Source organism: Sturnus vulgaris, chromosome 5 (assembly GCF_052056855.1).
Source record: "Sturnus vulgaris isolate bStuVul1 chromosome 5, bStuVul1.hap1, whole genome shotgun sequence".
NCBI lineage: Eukaryota > Metazoa > Chordata > Aves > Passeriformes > Sturnidae > Sturnus > Sturnus vulgaris.
In genome coordinates this window covers 30,205,559-30,226,977 of record NC_142247.1, presented here as the reverse complement: position 1 = coordinate 30,226,977, position 21,419 = coordinate 30,205,559, and the positions used below count along the sequence as shown (strand labels likewise).

At 46.3% G+C, this 21,419-nt stretch overlaps 1 protein-coding gene across 5 annotated transcripts; it reads left to right on the top strand.

The window, feature by feature from the left end:
• The first annotated feature begins 346 nt into the window (after positions 1 to 346).
• GTPBP1 (GTP binding protein 1) lies at positions 347 to 19,602 on the top strand. 5 transcript variants are annotated; one of them, XM_088165291.1, is made up of 14 exons: positions 4,017 to 4,034; positions 4,667 to 4,736; positions 5,698 to 5,809; positions 8,202 to 8,382; positions 9,425 to 9,773; positions 10,227 to 10,350; positions 12,295 to 12,409; positions 12,868 to 13,012; positions 13,155 to 13,337; positions 14,141 to 14,276; positions 14,813 to 14,991; positions 15,491 to 15,688; positions 16,827 to 16,868; positions 17,299 to 19,602. In XM_088165291.1, exons 2-14 carry the CDS (start codon positions 4,716 to 4,718, stop codon positions 17,389 to 17,391), a joined length of 1,878 nt encoding a protein of 625 aa, XP_088021417.1. In that variant the 5' UTR covers positions 4,017 to 4,034; positions 4,667 to 4,715; the 3' UTR covers positions 17,392 to 19,602. The 5 variants fall into 5 exon arrangements, with proteins under 5 accessions (XP_088021415.1, XP_014740782.1, XP_088021418.1 ...); XM_088165289.1 differs by lacking the exons at positions 4,017 to 4,034; positions 4,667 to 4,736 and adding an exon at positions 347 to 556; XM_088165292.1 differs by lacking the exon at positions 4,667 to 4,736 and having other exon boundaries at positions 4,016 to 4,034.
• The last annotated feature ends 1,817 nt before the right edge of the window (positions 19,603 to 21,419 follow it).

Below are 21,419 nucleotides of genomic sequence, written 5' to 3'. Positions count from 1 at the left end.
CAGGGGGGGCTCTGCTGCAGCACTTAGTCCCACCCAAACCTATGGGATCCCTTATGCGATTGGCTGTTAAGGTTGTTTGTCACGAAGCCAGCTCTCCTATTGGACAGCTGACCCCGGACACGTCGAGCGGGCTCTGTTGTGTGTGTGTATGTGTAGAAAACAAGCCGAGCTGGCAGTGTTTCTCCCATTGGCTTCGCGCTCTTCGAGGGGGCGTGGCCTCTCCTCATGAATAACCACGACTCCACCCGCTGTCGCCAAGGCAACATGCAAATTTAGCCGCTGCGCCGCCGGTGATTGGCGGGCGCCGCCTTGGCGGGCCCGGGGGCGGTGCCGGGGCGGAGAGCCGGGCAGGGAAGGGAAGATGGCGGCGGCGGAGCGGAGCAGATCCCCGGTTCCTGGGGGGTCCCCGGTGCCGGCCTGTATGTTCGCCCCGGAGCCCGGCTCCCCCGGCGGACGGCCTCGCGTGGCGGCGGCCGCCTGTCCCCTCCGCGCAGCCTTCGACGGCGAGGACGGCGAGGCGCTCAACGGCGAGCCTGAGATCGACCTCACCAGTAAGGTAGGCCCGGCGAGGGGGCGGGCGGCGGCGAGCGCCATCACCCCGCCGGGCCCCCGCTGCTCTCCTCTGTGCCGGCCGGCCGTGCCTGGGGGGCTGCCCACCGAACCTGAGCGCTCCCCGCACCTCAGGAGAGTGAGAGGCTGGGGCCCACCTGCCTCCGCCGGGACGGGAGGCTCCCCCGACCCCAACATCACCTGGGCGGACGGCAGAGCCAGCGGTGCCGTGTGGAGGCGGCCGGGACAGGCTCACTAAAGTTGTCCCGTACCCCGGCCGGGACGGGAGAGTGCTGGCAGGCCGCTCACCCCTGCGCCTTCCCCTCCTCGGCTGCCCGGGGGAACGCCAGCCCCCAGCCGGTGTAGCATCCTCAGGAAGCGCAGGGTTTGGAGCTGTCAGCTGCTGCAACGTCCCGCTGACGTTTGCCCTCCGCGCTGAGTCTCTGTAGTTATCTCTGCTGCCAGTTGTACTAGTTCCTGGGACTTTCTCCACAATCTTGAAAGGAGGTCAGAGCTTGTAACTTTTGAGCCCAGTGACAAGGGTGCCTTGCTCTTGCAAACAGGGTTAAGTCAACGCAGAAAAGGCTTGTTCACCTTGTGCAGCTCCTTTCTAGGATCCCAGTGACAAAACTGTGGCGGTCTTATTTCTGTCAAAACCAGTTCTCGCTTCCATCCTGTAGGAAGGTACATTGTAGTAATGTGTGTGCCAGAGCCTGCCACGGACTACATTAGCTGCCTTCTGTCACTGTCTTCTATTTTTTTCCTAATTGGCTGATCTCTTTAACTGTATACCTTTTGCTGCCACGGATTTGGTGTACTGTGGTGCTGTCTACCACTCTAAAGCCTCCTGAAAGCTTCATTTTGATCCCTTGTAATTATGTGATCCAGAAGTCAGCATAGCTAGTATTTCCTCCTAGTTTTCTGTCATCCCTCCTGTTCGTGCTTCCAGCTTAAGTTGTTCCAGAGTCCTGGACTTTCTTGCCCTCTATGCACAGAGGAAAGGAAAGAGGAATTGTGTCTGTGGACGTGGAAACTTTTTTTTTTTAAATGGGTATTTTACAATGTGGTACTGTATTAAAACAAATGTTATGAAGATGTCTTGTAAGATAGTAAAGAACAGAAATCAAAGCTGTAGTATCTATTGATCGTGCCTTAATGAGGTGGACAAGATTTTTATACAGCATGCCAATATTGATCTGTGCTTTGTCTTGGACGCGACTGCTGTGGAAGAGGGCCAAGGAGGATGCCAAGGACTGCATCTGATTCTTGACAGCCAGGAACCTGACCAAAACTCTGGCAAAGAGAGAAGAGTGCTTTTCTCCCACAAACTCCCATTTGTGGTGTCAGTCTGTCTTCCATTCCTAGAAATCTGCGGGTGCTGTGGAGGTGCTAGGTAAGCAGTTTTTTGACCTTTGTTACAATATACTTTTCCATACAGCATTGTGCACCTGCAGTCTTTTTCCTGGACTTTTCATTCATCCTCATCTTGGATGAGAGCTAAAACTGTGAGCTCTGCTCCACCTTTCCAAGTTCATCTCCCACTGTGTGCTTGAAACAACAATCCCTTATGGTGAGAATGCAGTAGCTAACCTGTATCTTCCTGACCCCCCTCCCCATCTTTTCTGTCCTACCACTTGAATTGTTCCACTCCAGTCCCTACTTAAAATTGGGACTCCCACTGCAACCAGTTTGTTTGATAGTTGCTAGTTTTGTCCTGGTCCTTCTGACCCATCCCCTGGCTGTGTTAATACTTTTCTCCCAGTCCTTTCCCTGTGCATAAGGTGAGCTCTTTTTAGAGAGGAACATTTTGGGATTCTGTTACCAAGTGCACCTTGTCAGCTGATCAGGGAAACGGTTCCATTCATCAGCACAAATTCATTATCGTGTTGATCTTAATGGGTGTTTTTTTCCCTTCAGTGCCAGCACACTGTAGCAGTAATCAACTTCAGGTTAAAAACCATAGCACACAAGGCTATTAGTGAAGCTGATACTTATATTAGATCTACATTCACAACAAAACACAATAGCACCTGAATAGTGTATGTCTACAGGGCATAGAAAACAAAATATGACATTACAGTAGGTGCCTTTCCCCCAGCTTCTCGATGGCTGGTGGTGACTTTCCAGCCGTGAAAAATGTCAGACTCTGTTTTTCCAATAAAGAGCAGCACTACATACCACACAGTATTTGGTTTGCACTTAGAGTTGGTCTGCCTCATGGAGGCAGGGAAAGCCACCTTTCCCCCAGAGATTGGGAAGGGACTTGAGAGATGGCATTTCAGACTTGTGAGATATGTTTCCTTCTGCTATCTTAAGAATAGAACAATAACTGGTTGTTACTTTTTTGCCCTATAGGAAACCTGAGGTTGCTAGACCAACATGGCTCCTCCTGATAACTGCTCAGTGCCTGACAAAGTGAAAAGAACAAAAGTGAACGTTTTTGACTTTGTGGAAACCTCTTAAACACATGCATTCATAGTGCAGGCATGGAGGGGTTGCTCAAAGGTGGAAAGCAAAAAAAAAAGCAGAGGAGCCAAAATGGAGGGCTTTTCTTCGGCCAAAGAGATGGCAGAGAACAGGCTCTCTCCATCCAGGAAGCTAAAGAGATCTTCGAAACAGCATATCAAGTCTTGCAGGACTTGACCCAGGAAACTGCACAACTGGCTGGGGCTGTGACTTCAGAAATGCTGAGTGGCATTGGAAGGCGTGATCCGTGAAAGCTGCTATTTTACCTACAGATACTTCTCTTGATGTCTTGCTATGTCATATGAGCTATAAGCTTCATCGGCCCTGGAGTAAACTTTGGAGGCAGTCTGCCACTGGAACACTCTTCAGGAGCACCTTTGCATGGCAGTGAAAGCAGCAGTATGAGGGAACAGTGTGGCGAGCTGATGTGAGTGAGCCTCTGCTGTTTGAGGCCCCCGGCCCTCCTGCCTGGACACGTGAGGAAAGCTTTCAAGGAGTTCCTGAGTGCCTTAGTACTTGTTACAGCACCGTGCCTGCTCACACTTCTGAAGTACCTGTACTCAGAAAAACAAAGCTGGTGATGAGACTTGAAGAAGTTGGTGTGCCTAGCACTGGTGGCCCCTGCTATTTTATTGATTTTTATGTGTGTTACAGCCTGTTTAATAGATCTTCCCGAGTCTCTGGCTTGTGCTACTGCACTGGCGTAGAGAGTGAGCTTGTCTGCTGTGCCTCCAGGAATTCCTGAAAGTACTTGCAGGGCAAAATGAGCCCTACAGCTCAAAAACACAGCTTTCCATTCCTGCCCGGATTGAGCCTCGCAACAGTTGCTGATTTCGCTCTCAATGCATTTACACCCAGTGGTTTCCCTCAAGAAGAAAGCGAAACTGAAAGGAAAACAACTGAAAGAAAAACTAATAAAAGCAGCACTAATTCTTTTATCGCCTGAAATAGAAAGACTGTGACCTTGCAGAGTGCTTTGGTACCCTTTGCAGACCATGCCAAGTAGTTGAAAGGCTTAGGTAGGGCATGTGTCCAAAAGGGGCACGTGAAGGTGATTGTATCTCTTGTAGCTGTCTGGCTCTTGCAGACACATCCCTGCTCTCTGGGACCCTTAACGTGTGTGGAAAAAGTTGCTTTGGCAGCCTTAAACCTTCTAACCAGCACGTGCTGTCTGTACCTCAGTGTCCCAGCGTGCATCACTATGGTTTTGAAAGCTGCTTAAGCATTATTTGTGGAGGGGTTGGGTTCCTTTACATTCTAGATTTCCAAAAAAGGCCCTCATCAAGTGTGTAATAGTGGTAGTAATAGTAGTGGTAAAGGTAGTTTTTCCTTGAAAACATATTGTATCAACTGTGCTAAGCAAGTCAAGCTCTGTTAGAAAATGTTGGGTTGACTTGAGGATGTTATTGTCAACCACTCTAAGCAGTATGTCTTTGGCAAATATCTAATTTAGCACAGCTTTCAGTCTCAGTGCATATTGAAGTGCTTCTTTCTGGGTGTCATTTTGGGACGTGTACGTAGGGACACCTGCGTATGTCACTGAGTGTTGGCACAGGTGTGCCTACCCATAGGGCTCTTGGTGGGTGTCAGCCTTTAATAACTGTTACTAGAAGTGCCTTTTTCACAGAAATGTATATCTCAATTGCTACAGCTATCAGGCTACTGTACTGGGATGCTCAGCCGCCAGCAGATTTGTAGCCATGGAGGCAGCCAGAGAGCAGGTACAGTGGCTGATGGAGGTCTCCTTGGTCTGTCACTGCCATGCCACCATTGTGGCTGCTCTGTGCAAGTGTCCTCAGCTGTGCTGTGTGAGCAGTGCAGGTTTCTGCCAGAAATGGTGCTAGACCATTCTAGGAAAAATCATTCCTGAAGCACTCTCTTGTCCTCATTTTCTACTTTGTTTCTGCTTTATTTTTTCATGCTCTTGATTTTCATGCAGGGAAGGGCAAAGGAAGTTTGATTATTGCAATAGCTGCAGTCAAAGTTTGTTGGTAGCACAGCTGCTGGCCTACAAAACTGCAGTTCTCCACTGCTGAAACCTCCAGATGTGCTTATACAAATTGCTTTGCATGTCTGCCTCTCATCACTGTAGTGTAAAGTACCTAAAAATTGAAAATAATGCTTATTTGTGTTCTCTTCTTTCCTTCTGCCCCCTCAGAAAACAGTAGGGGGCATCAACTATGTGAAAGACTTAGGTGATGCTCTGGATTTTGGTACCCTGCTTTTCTCTGCAGTGGGGTCTGGTTGGCTTTCTCTGACTGTCCAGTGTTGTTTCAGGGGAGCAGCAGCACTCTTTGCAGCAGAGATTGTGGAGTACCCAGTTAAGGAATTTCTGTGGAGAAAATATCTGCTCTCCTTTCTGTTTTCCTTGAATGAAAACATATTGAAGTGTTCACTTAAATATGGCTTTTAAACATTAGTTACATCAAAATGAGATGACTAGTATTCTTACTTGCTTTGAAGTGTATTTTCCTGCATAAATGAACCCTGAGCTCAGACAAACAATCTTATGCGGTGTCACAAGGAAATAGCTGTCAGCAAAACTGGTTTAAAAAACAAAATGAAACCACCAGAAAGCGGTCCTGGAAAAAGAGTCCTTCTCTTGATTGTACTTGTAACTGAAGCTGGTTTTGAAATTGTTTACCTGACATCTGCAAATGGATATTCAATCTTTTTTTCCAGCTGGTGATGGTGAGTCCAACTTCAGAGCAATATGACAGTTTGCTCCAGCAAATGTCAGAGAGGATTGATGAGGGTTGTGGGGAGACCATCTATGTCATTGGACAAGGATCAGGTGAGTATAGCTTCCCCAGAAAAACAACTCAAAAATTGCTAAAATTATAAGAAAAACCTGGTTCATCTAACTAGGCTGCTACTGAAGGCTTCCAGAATAACTTGAAAAATGTCATAAAATATAGAAGAATATGTGGGACAGATTCTTTTATTCCTGCCAACAGGAGCTAAACAAATTATTTTTTTAACAAAATCATGCGAGATCTTTTTTGGAAATAAGGCATATCTTGTCTGAACACACCAGGAAAAGACAATCTAAAATTATAGTAACAGCTTTAGTACAGATGTCCTCAATGTCTGTGAAGGTTCTGTCTGATTTTGTTCACTGCTCTATTGGAATTAACATATTTTTACCCCACAGGAATGCATTATAGATACTTCACATAGCTAAAATATATGCTGCTGACTTTCTGTATTAGTATGTATCTGCTATAGAGGGAAAGGTTTTCCTTTGCTCAGCATGAGACCTTTATTGTTACATTAATTTGTGTTTGACTGCAGTCATTTGCCTTTACAGATTTTAGCAGTTAGCATGGATTACATTTTTGTTCTTTTTGACAATTTTAATATTTGCATCTGATGCTGGTAAAATAATACTGAGCATGCCCTTGCTTTGGAATTGAAATTTCTGAATATAAAATGATTGTCTATGGTTATCATAAGGCAAAAGGCATGTTTCAAGCACACTGGATATCTGCTGAGTATGAAGTTGTCATGATCAGACATTTGCTGTATTTGAGGAAAGATATGAAACCCCACCAGGGCTGGCTGAAATAATGGAGAGAAGAAGCTGTATAACCTCAGAACTGTGTGCTTTTTGGGTTTTCTTGGAGTTTTATGAGGCAGCCAACATAGAGGAGAAGCCAGAAGTAGATGGCCAGTGTTAATGCAGCCAGTGTCAAAAGGATTATGTTCTTGCCTCCAAGTAAGCTTCCCATATGTAGTCTGTATCCTTGGTGTTTGGGATAAGCACATCTGCAGTGGAGATCTAGCCAGTCAGGCTAGTACCTGCTTTCTCTTCTAGGATACCTTGTGAGAACATTAACTGGAGGTTGTTGCAATAATTTACTTAGAAGTAGGCATTTGTTTCTTAAAATATGAGGTTAAACTTCTGACTGCATTTTGGCTTACAGCATAGTTGAGGAAGATGGGGATATTTTCAACAGGGAAAGGACCTTGGTGTCCCTGCCACTGTCACTCCTTCTGATTCCCTGTCAGCATCTGTGATTTTGATCATCCCAGATACCTAACTCAGCTGACTGAGAAGCAATTGAAGACTGCCACAGGAGGATTATTAGTTCACCAGTAGTGACCTTTCCCTTTCTCCCTTAGGTCTTACCCTCTCCTGTTCCCTATTTCTCGTTCACCTCCTATAACCCAAGGCTTGTTTTAGTTTTCCTCAGTCTCAGCCAGCTTATGAGCAAGGTTGGAAATTGCCCAGTAACTCTGCTAGTTTTAGAGCTGGGCAGTAATTAAAATGCTGATAAGTTCATGCAAACTGCAGTTCCTGCTTACCAGCTGATGAGTCAGCCATGCATATGAACATGTACACATGGCAATAACTTTGGTCATCCGGGTGCAGTGTGCCTCTCCACCTTTGTTTGTTGTTCTTTGGGCATTTTTTACCCATAGAGGAGATTCTGGGGTCAAATCTGTGCACATTCACAGCACCTGGATTGAGAAAGAGACAGTGGTGGCTTTGACCCTGTTTAGATGGTTGCCACTGGCATGCTCTGACTCTCAGCTCTTTTGCTTGGGTGAGCTGCTTAGAGGAAGCAGTGCCTCCTTGTTTTTTTCTGGTCTCATGTGCTGTCAGCATTTCTTTCAAGTGCTAGGATGAAGGCAGTGAAACATGCCAAAAACACTGTTTTAACTGGAGGACATGGGGTCTAAAGAAGTCGCTGTGCAGATCAGACTTGCAGAAAATGTGTATTTGGGGTGTGGTTTTATAAAAAAAGCTGATTGTTTACAGTGGTCCCACATTTAGTGGCTAATTGTGATGATGCTTCACTCAGAGCTTTCCTTTTGTTAAGGCTTTACCTTTTCTTGCAATGTGAGAGGAGATACTTTATCTCACTGAAGGACACAAAGTACCTTCAGCACGGGAAGTAAGGGGATGAGACAGAAATGTGTCTTTCTTGCCAATCCCTAGGTATTTGCTTGTAAAAACTGTGAAGGAAACTCCTGTAGATGAAAGATGGTGCTTTTCTAGTATCTTTTAAGACTTAAGAGTGAAGACCATCCCTTTTTATATTGTGCCAATATATGGCTGACATCTCCAGTGCACATATAAATCCCGATGGGTATGAAGGTCCCAGGCAGGATGACATTGCTGCTGCCTGTTGCAAAGTGGAGCTCACTGACTGCCCTTTGTGTCCTCAACACCACACCAGATGGGACTGAGTACGGGCTGAGTGAGGCAGACATGGAGGCGTCCTATGCCACGTTGAAGAGCATGGCAGAGCAGATCGAGGCAGACGTGATCCTCCTGAGGGAGCACCAGGAGGCCGGGGGCAAGGTGCGCGACTACCTCGTTCGGAAACGTGTGGGTGACAACGACTTCCTGGAGGTCAGGTGAGGAGCTGGGTGGAGACGTGGTTAGTCAGCAGCTCAGCTGCATTTTTACCGTGTGAGCAGTGTGTGATGCTGAGCCAGCAATGCCGCTTCGAGTGTGGGTGTTAGAGCTACCCAACAAAGGGAGTCGAGCTTGACCGCTCCTTGCTGATGAAATTGCCTTTTTGTTGTTGCTGCTGTCTCTTTTGTGAGCAAACTGTTGGTGGAAATTTGCCTACGTTCAGCAGAGGACTGTTGTGTTGCTCTCTGGGTGACAGCCTCACAGTTGGGGGCATCGTTTTTATGTCGAGTTGCCAGAGGGGAGCCACATGTGCACATGTGGCCGTATGTATGTGTATGTATGCACGCTGCTGGAACACAATACGTCTGACAAAGGATCCAGTTCTGTTCCAAGACTCTGATGTTCCAAATCACCTTTTAATGGACATATACTAGCTTATATAACATGACTCGAGAGTCTGCCGAGACTAAGATCTAGAGGATTTCCAACATTTGCCAATAGCCATAATAGCCACATTGATCAGAGTCAAAGAAGGAGCTTGGTGTAGGACATGGCTTTCTCCTAAAATGTTTCAGGTTTTCTGGGAATAACAATTTTAATTTTTGTGCTCTACTTAGTGTTTGGTGCTGTTGCAACATGAGAAATGTGAGAAAGGCAGAGGTGTTCTAGACCAAGTTGGGATTTAGTCTTCCTTTTGAATTGCCACAGTGTTTATGTTGGATTGCAGAGACAAGGAGTTGGAATAGAGATGCTCTGTGTGGCATCAAGCAACATCATGTTCAGCTGACTATGTTTTGGACACCAGTGACATGTTTCCACAGTCTTCCACATCACAGACCCCAAAGTCTGGATCTCCACTGTTAGTTAATAACTGTAAAAGAATCTCTTATCTGCTTGTGAAGCTCTAACATTTTTTAATCTCTGTTTGAAGGATAGGGAGCAAAAGCCAGTTATTTGCAGGAGCAGTGATGTTTGGGGTTTTTTGATCACTTGTTCATTTGTTCATGTTTTACCAGGCTCTTTTTTTCCTTTCCCCTGCAGGGTAGCAGTGGTTGGCAATGTGGATGCAGGGAAGAGCACCTTGCTGGGTGTCTTGACTCACGGCGAGTTAGACAATGGCCGGGGCTTTGCTCGGCAAAAGCTCTTCCGCCACAAGCACGAGATTGAGTCAGGCCGCACCAGCAGTGTGGGCAATGACATTCTGGGCTTCGACAGCGAGGGCAATGTGGTGAACAAACCTGACAGCCATGGTGGCAGCTTGGAATGGACAAAGATCTGTGAGAAATCCACCAAGGTCATTACTTTCATTGACCTGGCTGGTCACGAAAAATACCTGAAAACCACCGTCTTTGGCATGACTGGCCACTTGCCTGACTTCTGCATGCTTATGGTAGGTAGCAAGAAAGATGGACCATACCAGCTGGAGTGGGGCTGTTCACAGTTTTAACAGCCTTGACTTCTTTCCTGTTGCAAAGTGCCTGTGGGGTTTTGGAAGGAGGCAGCATCTCACAGTGCAGGAGAGCAGAAGCCTCTGTGGCTGTCTGTCCTTTACTGAGGCAAGTGCCCCAGGACTGTCAGTCCCAGATAGGCCCAAAGTTTGTGATTCTTGAAAATTGAAAGATTTCTGAGTTTTAGAAAACCTGGTTAAAACTGGGGAGGAATGAGTGAGTCCTCTACCAGTGTCCACCAACATCTGAGATGAGCTAGGTCTGGTCATATGGCCCCAGCGGCACATCTACAACCTAATCACAGTCTACTGCTTGTCTGATACAAGGCCTCCTCTGTAATCCAGCTTACTGCAGAAGGAACATTGACATCCCTGTATTTTATATCCCTGGTGTAGGTTGGGAGTAACGCTGGGATTGTTGGAATGACCAAGGAGCACTTAGGCCTGGCGCTTGCACTTAACGTTCCTGTCTTTGTTGTGGTGACCAAGATTGACATGTGCCCTGCCAACATCCTGCAAGGTGAGTCTTACAGACTCTCCAGGGCTGTTTCTTACCTCTCTATGTGTTCTGCTGTCCTCTTCTTGGGTTCAGGAATTACTGCTGGAAGAAAGCTGCTTAATCTGGTTCTGACTGCATCCTATACATCTTCCAGAAACCCATCCTTTTCCCTTGCTCATTTTGCAGGTGGTTGACTTATACTCACCATGTCAAAATTACCCATGCTGGGGACTCAGTTGATGAGCCCAAAAGTGTTTGCTACAAGGTTTTGCTTAACTGAGCTCTTAGAAGAGCAGCATATAGTTGGGGTTTGGGTTTTGCATTATCTCTGGGTATTTAAACCTGGAGGAAAAGTCTGAAAGTTCTCTTGAAAGCTGCTTTCCTCCCTGCCCACAATTTGTGTGTGATCTTAAGCTGTGATCAGACTTGATCTCCCACTGCTGTCAGTGAAGGGGCAGCTGTTTGTTACCTCCTGCTCACCTGGGCACTTCTGAGGTATGCTGGCATAACTACAGCAGCTCCTTCCTCTTGTCTGAACAGCCAGCCAACACTTAATAAATCACCTTTTAAAGCAGTTACATATGTAGGCTATGGTAGCAGGGAAGGTAGGAGGCAGGACTAGACACAAGCAGGGATGGCAATAAAGTAGCACGGGCTAGTGATTTTTTTCTCAGCAGAGTTAAAGCAGTACCTTTAACCCCAGCAATGTCCCATTAACCCATGCATGATGTTTTTTCAGGCTGTGACCTATTCTCATTTTTTAAATTCTCTTTAAGCATTTCTCAGCATGCCTTCAGAAACATGCTGTGGTTCACTGGAGCAATGGATTTTTTTGATAGTCAGTCCTAAGAATCAGGGAAGTGAATCCTTCTGGTACTGTCTGTAGTTCAGTTCATTACTATAAAAATCCTAAATATGTGTCATGCAAGTGGATGCATGTGATCAGAAAATAATCTGTGTATCTCTATACTAGATGTTTGGTAAATAAATGTAAGGCCTGACCATAAGATAATAAGTGGGAAGGAAGGAGAACCTTTGGCTCAGTGTGAGAAGAGCTGCTCTTGGGGGAAGCTAATCCTGTGACATGCTCTGTTTAAAGTAAATAGAGTCAAGATTTGACTCAAGTATATCTCTGAAGAGCAGATGGCCTGATTAGATGTTTGTGTTTCTGTATCCAAAACATTACTTTCCCATAGGCAATCGTTTGTTTACAAAACCCCGTGTAATTGGATGACAATTGTAGAACATAAATTATTTCCTCTTTTAAGCCCTTAGTACCCTTTTCTGTTTTTTCTTTATTTATTGTCAGGCACTTTGTAGGAGGTTGATGCTAGTGCATCAGGTAATGCCCCTGCTGGCTGCTGGATATGAGGCTTAGAAAATAAGTAAAAAAGAGGCAAAAGCTGAAAATTTGGAGCCCTGAGATTTGTCCAAAACCACTGATTTCTGAGTATGGTCCACCCACATTGTCCTAGTCTATGATGATAATCTACCTCTTTCATGCTTCTTCAGCCTCCTGTGGCAAGTTGACTGCCAGGGAAAATGTATTGCGGTTTGCTTGGTCAAAAGTGATTTCCAATTCGCATATTCTCAAATATTTCTGTCACTGAATCCTGATTTTCAATTAATTCACTATGAAAAATCCATTCTAGAAAGAGAAAATACCTTGTAACTGCTTAAAGCTACTAATAGACAGCTATAAAATGTCTACTTCACAGCATTGCAAACTTGTCTGTCTGTTCATGTATGGTGTCGCTTGGCAGCAGGCTAGCTTACATGAAATAGAGGTTGGAATGGGTCCTAAGTCCTTCCTGGGCTGCAGCAAGCTCACAGTTTCACCTTTAGCCATCTTCTCCTGTCTTATCTGTGGCCATAGCACCCGTCTCTCTTTGGGGAGAGAACCCACAAAAGTGATTTGTAAAGACGGGAGATGCTGCCCTAACAATATTCGTTTCACCCTTTAAGAAACCCTGAAGCTGTTACAGCGACTGCTGAAGTCCCCAGGGTGCAGGAAGATTCCCGTGCTGGTTCAGAGCAAGGATGATGTCATTGTAACAGCCTCCAACTTCAGCTCAGAGAGGTAACGGGAGTAGAGGAGAATCATTTCTCTTTCAATCCTATGTGGAGACTGGGTGAGGAGATTCAGAGTCCCATTGTCTAGATGTGTGAAGGTTGCATCTGCCATGTGGTGTGTTGATTCCTTAAGAGTGTGTTGATTTTGAGGTTGACCTGCTTGTGTTCCCCTCTCTGAGGCAGAAATGAGAGGCTGCTTCTGGGCAGTCTGCAGAAGACAGCAGGGCATTCAGCTTCCTTCAGTCCTTCCTTCAAAACCTCACACCTTTTCCCAAATGTCATTGGGAGGCAGAGGCAATGTTGCAGGTTTTCAAACATGGGGTGTTGTGCATCTGACTGCTTGCCAGGCTCTCCCTTCCTAGCACTGGATATTGAATTAGTCCCAAGATTTTGGATGTCTACCTACGTGTGGAAAGCTGGGTAGGAAGGTGAACTAACTCCATTTTCATAAATTCTCCTTTACAGGATGTGTCCAATTTTCCAGATTTCAAATGTTACTGGGGAGAATCTAGATTTGCTGAAGATGTTTCTTAATCTCTTGTCTCCACGGACCAGTTACAGAGAAGAAGAGCCAGCAGAATTCCAGATAGATGATACTTACTCTGTCCCGGTAAGGGGCCTGGTATTTGAAAGAATATTGTGTTTCCTCTTTTAGGCTGAAGAAGGTATCTTCTCTAGAGAAGAGAGTTCTAGAGCTCTTCTGCTGGCCTAGTAGAGTAACCACTATTACCGTTTTTTCTTTTTTGGCATAGGGTGTAGGAACAGTTGTCTCTGGGACGACACTGAGAGGCCTAATCAAGCTAAATGACACCCTGCTTCTGGGGCCAGATCCCCTTGGCAACTTTCTCCCTATTGCTGTCAAGTCCATCCACCGCAAGAGGATGCCTGTCAAGGAGGTGCGGGGAGGCCAGACTGCCTCCTTTGCCTTGAAAAAGGTGAGGTGATCTCCTCTAGACCCACAGAACAGGAACTGCCCTCTTAATTTTCGAGTGTTCTAGGAGTTCAGCTGCAGTAAGGCTGTTTTCTTCAAACATCAGCTGCCTCATATTGCAGTGGAATGGAATCCCATAGAACCTCTGTGGTTCCACATTCTGGTTTTTCCTCCTAGGAGATGCCAGGGGATAGCAATGCCAGTAGCTAATGATGTTGGAGATATCTGAGAAAGTGGAGGCATTGCAAGAAAAGTCTCCTTTTGCGCTGGAACTGCATTAGTAGCCTGGGCAGCGTATTTACTCCTCTTGGCTTATAGGACCAGCTGTATGATTTGGGATTTAAAAATCAGCAAAATTTAATAAGACTCCTCTTGCAAATGGTTTCTGTCTATAGAAACTGCACTGATTTTAAGGGGATATAGATTGAGCTACACCATACTTCATGTGTTCAGGCTTATCATGTTATATTAACAGACATCATGATTTTGGAGAGATCATTTCCTTGGATAATGTGCAACCAGGGTGTATGTTTTGCTTTTAAAAGACCAGTGAGGTAAATGTGTCAAGTGTCCAGCATTTCCAGTACTCTAAAGCTTCCTTATAAACTTCAGCTGAATTTGATTTTTGCAACCTTTAAATAATTTCCTATACATAACATACAACTATGCAGCTCTTGCTTTGCCTTTTGCTGGGCGTGAAATTGCATCCAGCAGAATCCTAAGGGATTTCACAGATACTGTCAGCCAGAGCAGCAGATTTCTTCCCTGGAGAATCATGCTAAGGTTTTTCGTGTCTCTGCTTTTCAGATCAAGCGTTCTTCCATCCGGAAAGGCATGGTAATGGTGTCACCCCGCCTGAATCCACAAGCATCGTGGGAGTTTGAAGCAGAGATTCTGGTGCTCCATCACCCCACCACCATCAGCCCACGATATCAGGCCATGGGTACGTGTGTCCGTGTTGGTTTGTCTTTGTTTCCCAGTGGTAGCAGTTTGTATCAGATCTAACCTAAGATAATTTTGCTCCTGGGGTCTCTGCCAACCTGAATATATGCCGTAGTTCCTGGTTTTGCCTTTCCCAGCATTGTGGAAGAGAGAGGGAAGGGAGCTTACAGAGTAGAGTGGGGAGGCTATAAAGTAGAAAGGAGCTGTGTGCTCTCAGGTGTACTTGGAGCCTGCCTGTGTTATATCTCCGTGGTGCAAGGATTCTCCACTTTCAAATGGTGATGGAAAGACTCATTTTGGATTCTGCCCTCTAACCCAGCTGCTTGGTGTAGGATTCTGTTGAGGGTGCTTCAGGACAGGCATGACTTGAAGGCAGCTGTTCTAGCTTATGTACATGTTATTTTTGGGGATGGAACAAAGGCAGCTGTGTGAGCCGTACAGTCTTTGCTGTAGGGTGAGGAGCTGCCTCAGATGTGTCTGAAGCTCGTTCCACTAATGGGCCTGGCTGCTGAAAGCCTTTGTGCTTTACATTCACAGTGCACTGTGGCAGCATCCGTCAGACGGCCACGATTCTCAGCATGGACAAGGACTGCCTGCGCACAGGGGACAAGGCCACGGTGCACTTCCGCTTCATCAAAACCCCGGAATATTTACACATAGACCAGCGGCTGGTCTTCCGGGAAGGCCGCACCAAAGCTGTGGGTACCATCACTAAGGTAAAGGCTGCCGAGTCCTACTTGCTTCTGCCCATCAGCTGCTTCTTCCACTGAGAAGCCAGCAGGAGAATCCAGATAGCTCTGGAAAACTGAGGGAAGAGGCTGTGCTTCAAACACAAGCATCAGCCCTGATGTGGGTTGAAGATGACCGATGTGCTTTGTCATGTGGTGGGTCTTTAGCTGGTGTTAATGAGGGAACGTAAAGGGAGGGGCTGAGCCATATGCTGGTGGTTCTTAAGGCACAGTCTCTTTCTGACATCTTGTAGCTGGTCCGTTTGAGTCATGCTGAAGAGGTTAGAGTGTCACCTCAGCCAAGTGGCCCTTTCCAAGGGTGGAAGATCAGAAGTCTAGGTTTCTTTGAACAGCTGCTGCATTCTTCTCCTTATGGTTATTTTTACAAATTCTCCTGAGGCTTTTTGTTAAAAAGCAGCGTCGAATCTCGTCAGATCAGCCTGGTTATTTTAATGCTGAGTTTGGCCTCTCCCTTTGCAATTTGCAGCTACTCCAGACCACCAATAACTCACCAATGAACTCCAAGCCACAGCAGATCAAGATGCAGTCAACGAAGAAGGGAGCTGTCACGAAACGAGAGGATGGTGTTCCCACCACTGCGATGGCAGCTGGAGGCCCAGTAGCTGGGGATGAGGCCCCCTCAACAGCTGCAGCACCACTGACACCTACTGCCCTGCAACCATTGGTAAGTGAGGAAAATACTGTGTCTGTGCTGGCTGTTTGTGTCCGGGTTTCACCTGCTGGAGGAAGGGCACTCTAAAGCACAAGTATTATCCCCTCATATCTCGAACTCACCTTGCCACAGAAACGAACAGAAATATAAGTAGTCTCACAGCAGGGAATCATAATTCTCTGATATCAGACTCTATGGCTGACCTTCCAGCAGACAGCAGCTCAGGGTTCTGGGACAATTCAGGTTGGACCTCAGGAAGTGTCTAGTCTAACCTCCTGCTCTAAATAGGATTAGCTGTGAGGTCAGACCAGGTTGCTCAGGGTTTTATCCAGTCATATCTTAAAAACCTCCCAAGGAAGAAGACTGCACAACCTCCCTTGGCAACCTGTTTCACTACCTTGACCATGTGCACAGTGAAGAAGTGTCTCTAGATACCCAGTAGCTGAACTAGTGAAACATCTAACAACCAGTCACAGAATAAGTCTTCGATATCTGAATGAGGTAGAATATCCCTACACTAGAGAAATTACAACCTAAGTGTTAGGCATAGATTATCTGTTCTATCAAGAAATAAGGATGGGGACATCCAAGAAGAAGGAAAGGCTTTAAATTTCTCTTTAGAGAAATTTATCTAGGTTTCTTTAGAGATACTTATCTAGGTTGTTTTGTTGGTTAGGACTTCTCAGTTCAGCTTGTCCATAGAGGTTATCAAGTCTTTCTGGCCTGAAAGGAATGGAAACTCAATTCTCACTGCAGGCTTTGAGAACCTACTAATCAGCTTTATTACTGATAGTAGAGACGTCTTCTCCTTGTAGAGTACTTCCTCAGGAAGTGAAGGGTTCAGGAACCAACTCTGTTAAGTGACAGGGTGTTCCCCTTCTTAATTCTAGCTATATTAGTTGCCATGGTCAAATCTCACCCTCTTGAGCCAGACTGCTCATCAAAGGGGGCCCCTGGCAGTGGTTCTCTCCCTCTGCTTATGCCTGAGGCTTCACACCACTTCTCCATCTCGTCCTTGTCTTTTTGTAGTGTCACTGTGGTTGTAAGTAGTGGTCCCAGCTTGCTCTTTGTTTCATCCCTCCCCTTGAGACTCTGGGTGGCTTTTGTTCTTGCTTACGTCTTCCTCTCTCTCCTTGCTGCGTCCCCTCAGCCTGCACTGGATGAAGAGCCCCACATCCGTGAGGGCAATAAGGTATTTGGCTGCTCTCAAAGAGAAACTGGGTTTGCTGAGGTTGGGAAAAGAGTCAGGTGAGCCTGAGAGCCATGGTAGGGGGTGGGGGGGCTCTCCTTCAATTCTGCACGAAGGGAGCCTGAGGCCTTGATTTCCTGTGTGCTGGACCCCATGGCATCTGCTGGCTCTCATGGGAGCAAAGCATTTAGAAACTTGGGAAATCAAAGTTTGCTAGCTTGAAGGGCAAAACTTCATGGTGCATCTGTCACTCCTCCTTCCCTTATGGTGTGTCTCTCTCCTTCCTGCCTTACCTCGTTCCTCTAGTGGTAGAAAGCTGATCAGTCACAACTGCCCTGCCGCTGTCTGAATGTGTGTGATCCATCTGAATTCCTGCTGTGTTGATATCCCAACTGAGAGGCTGCTTTGTACTAAAGTCTGTCTTGTTTTTCAGTCAAAAGTCGGAGGAGGAGGACGTCGACGTGGGGGTCAGCGCCATAAAGTGAAATCTCAGGGAGCCTGTGTGACTCCTGCCAGTGGCTGCTGAATTTCTTATTCCTACTCTCTCTGAGGAATTCCTCCCCTTCCCTTCATTTCTTATCCAAAAGATCCAGAGCAGCGTAAACCAAAACCCATCCCAGCTGATTGGCTGCAGAAGAATCGTCCCTCCTCCCTGCAGGAAGCAATGGAGAGGAGCATAATTTATAAGCTAATGAAGGTGATAAGACAGAGAACTGAGTAACTGACACCTTCCTCCTCCCCCTGTCGACACATTTTTGTACATCATGGGCTTAGTTTTTATTCTTATTAGTTTTTATTATATTTTGTGTGCATGAAGATGAGAGGGGAGTCTGGATAGAGCTGCAAAGAGCCAGTTAGTTGCCTCCCTCCTCCCTCACCCCTTTCTGCCCACAGGACTTGCTGCTCTCCCCTATTTGCTGTCTCAGATCCAGGGGTTATCAGATGCCTGAAATTTCAGACTTGCAAAGGTTAAAACAGGTGGTTTAGGATGGCTCCATAGAGCATTGTTTCATCACCACTGTGGCCTTGTGCCAAATATGTTTTGGATTCCCTCCCTCTTAAACAATTTCTAAGTGGATTTAATTTAATGTTGTAATGACTGAAGTTTGAAGGAGATGGTGAGAAAGTTCCTTGGTTGGAAATCTCAGAGGGAAACAAATTGGAAAGCAGTTGTTGATGTTAAGTTCAGGGATCCTATGCTCAAATATCCTCAAATAATGTTGAAAGCACTTAAAATTTTACCTAGTGACAGAGTTAAATGGGCAGACATTTACCCACCCCGTTCCCTTTCCCATCGTGCTGCTTTTCCTAGTGTTTGTTCAGTGCACATTGGAGCAAATCTAACTTGCCTCTCAAGGCTGCAGCAGCTCCACTGACAGTATTAAGAACAGTGCAGGAGCACTCAGTCCGTCCCTTGAGCCAGAGAAAGCCTTCTCACCTCGATGGACAGAGGTCACAGGTGGCAAGATACCTTTGGAACAGAGACACCAGGCTAACATGACCTCCCTTTGATTTTGTTTACTCCAAGATTTCCAAAACTTTTTTGGAACTCACTGGCCAAACTTTGCCATGGCAGAGGTAGGATTTGTCTTCTCTCCTCTTGGCCAAAGAGGGCAGTGACAAATTGGTACCAAATTTGTACAAGTGCTTTCTAGATTGGAAGTACGTGGTAATTTTTCTGACTTTCATTTATTTGTTTTTTTTTGTTTTGGTTTTTTTTTTAAGATTTTATTTTTCTTAATGAGAAATTCTGGCTTCTCTAAGAAGGCCCTGCAAGGACAGTTTACAAATTACTGTTGGAATGGTTTTTTTAACCATTTAATGAGTTTTTCCAAGTGATTGATCTCTGCTTATTTTGATCTCTTTTCTTGTAACCCTGCCTCCTCGCTTGGCTGCGGTGAGGACAGAAATTATCCTCTGCCAGCTTGTGGTGAGCTCTGGGAGCATGGTAGCATTTTGAGGAGGAGGTGGCATCCTCAGTAAATCATGGCTCTCCCCAGCAGGCGCGGTCAGGCTCGGTTTCTCTGAGGGCTTCCTCCTCCAATGAAGGACTTTTATTTTAATTAGAGAGAGACTACAAAGTTTCTGTCCCTCCTTAGCGGGTTGTTCCTGTTCCTCACTCTGTGTCACCTGTGTGGAGTTCATTCCAGTTCGCCTTGTGACTCGGGGTAGGATTCCAGGCCGGCTGAGTGGCAGAGCGCATCTCCCGCAGCCAACACCAGCACTCCAAGAGCATTAAGCGGCACGGGAGAGGCGAGAAACGTGGTTTGGAGACGTTTGGAGACGAGGGTCCTTTGCCTTAGAGACTGCAGTGGGTGGAACGGGGAGGTCAGACAGTCCTTTTCCAAGCTATGTGCCTAAATACCAGCACTCTCCTGGCGAGGGAGGAACTATAGGCGGCTACAACACTAATAGCACCCGCATTGTTGAGGGGGTGTGAGGTGTGGCTAAAGCAGGGCACAAGGGCCTGGCTTATTTGTCTTCTGGCCCTGTAGCAGCATCAAACTGCATCTGATTTTACTGCCCTCTGCTTCTGAGGGGAGCAGGGAGCTCCAGGCGGTTTTCTCTTTCTCCATTCCTTGTGCTCCAAATGAAGGAGACTGCCGAGACTGAAAGAAGGTTCACTTGTTTGTGCAAAGGAGGTGGTGTGATCTCTCTTTTGTGACCAGCATTTACAGATCACGCAGGCCGGTGTGATCTATAAAATAAATTTTAAAAAAGTTTGTTCCAAGTAAAAGTGTGTCTTCTTGCTTTTTGTCGCTCTGGAAAACCAGGCTGAAATCCAGAGGAAGCAGGTTTGCCTGGCACCAGGTTCATTTGCCGACTAGAAGATGAGGCTGTGCTCATAGTGGCAGCAGGGCAGGGCATGGCACAGCACAGGAGAGCTGCTGCTGAGCCTCACCACGGCCCTGACAGCTTTTACTCTGGCCAAAATGAAGCGCACCTCGCTGGCACAGTGGTAAAATGAGAACGTGGGCGTGGTGTGAGATGGTGAGTGGGTGTGAAGAGCAGCTCCAGCAAATCACTTGGGGCCAGCCCCATGAGAGAAACTGTTAGAGGTGCAGCATTAGCACAGCACTTGCAGTGCCTTCATACTGTGCTTCCTGGGACATGTACCTCACCTGTTTCTGCAAATACAGTGGGACTCTCCAGGGTTTTTCTGCCTCCTGGGTTGCTCTCAGAGGCTCAGAAAGGCTTTTTCTGCTCTGCACAGCCCTTTCACAGGTAAGTGTTGGGCTGTGGTATCTGGAGCTGAGGCCCACACAGCCCTTTTCCTCCTGGAAAAGGCTGGTCCAGGGCCAGCACGGAGCAAGCCTGGCCCTAACATAGTCTTCAGGGAGGAGCTGCATGGGTATTCCTCAGCATAAACCTTCCTCCAAGCTCAGGGTCACATGGCTGTGACCCTCCTCAAGCCAGTTCAATTTCCCATTTTTCAGCTTTTTTTATGCACTAAGTTAACCTCCTCAAGCTAAGGAAAATTAAGTATTTCCTTTCTACTTGCTTTGTAGCTGATGAGTAGTTAAGAGCCCATGTGAAGGAAAAGAGAAGCATGCAGATACCCTGAACTGACCTTTTTGTCAGGCTTTGTCTCTGCTAACCCAGCCTCACTTGCTGTTCCTCGGGGCCAAGCTGGGCTCTGCTCATGGTAAGACGGGATGAGAAAGCTTGGGAGGTGACTGCAGAATGAGGACAGCCAGGATATCACACACTTAAGTCTACTAGAAGTTTTTAGTCCCAAGGAATTGGAATTTTTAGGAGTAAGTCTTGTTTTCAGCATTGTTTCAGTTTCAAATTTTTGCATCCTGAAGCCTGCTCAATGACAAGGCCCTAGACTTAGTACATCAGGCTGGAAAATAAGGATTTGCTCTAAAACTACATAGAAGAAGAGCTCCAAGAATAGCTTTGTCTATGTACTAGCTGTGCATCATTCCCAACAGCACATTCAGTTACAAAACATCCAAATCACTCTGGGCAGTTTTGATATAATTTATGTCTTGGTCTTTTTTTTTTTCTTGCATAGGCATAAATTACAATCTGTTGATTAAAAAATAAAAGGAACAAAACAGTGCAGCATTTGCAACAGGCTACAGCATCAAACACAAACTCCTGTCTGTAACCATCTGTTTCTGCAGGGCTAATTCATAACACGTGTGTAGGGCAAACTGAGAAGGAGGGAGAAGAGAGGAGGGAAATGGAGTAAATAAGAGAAATATGCTCCCACAGCTGTTCTGCATTTCTCCTGTCTCACCAGGCTCATCTTCAGCATCAGCTCTAGGATTAAATACCCCTGGGCAGAGAAGCACATGCTGAAGCAACAGTTTTCTGTGCCCTCTTTTGCAGCTCTGGGAAGTGCTGCAGAAATGCTGCAAGCTACAATCTCAAGAGCCAGCAGCTCTGGGCACTCAGCACAGGTGCTTGGGCTGCAGCCCAGCACTGATGCTGAATTTGGGGACTGAAAACCCACATGTAGCCTCAGCATATGTTCCTGAAGATCCTCACACAGATGGCATGGTGAGGCCTCTAAAAACAGCTAGGAAAGAGCATGAAGCCCAA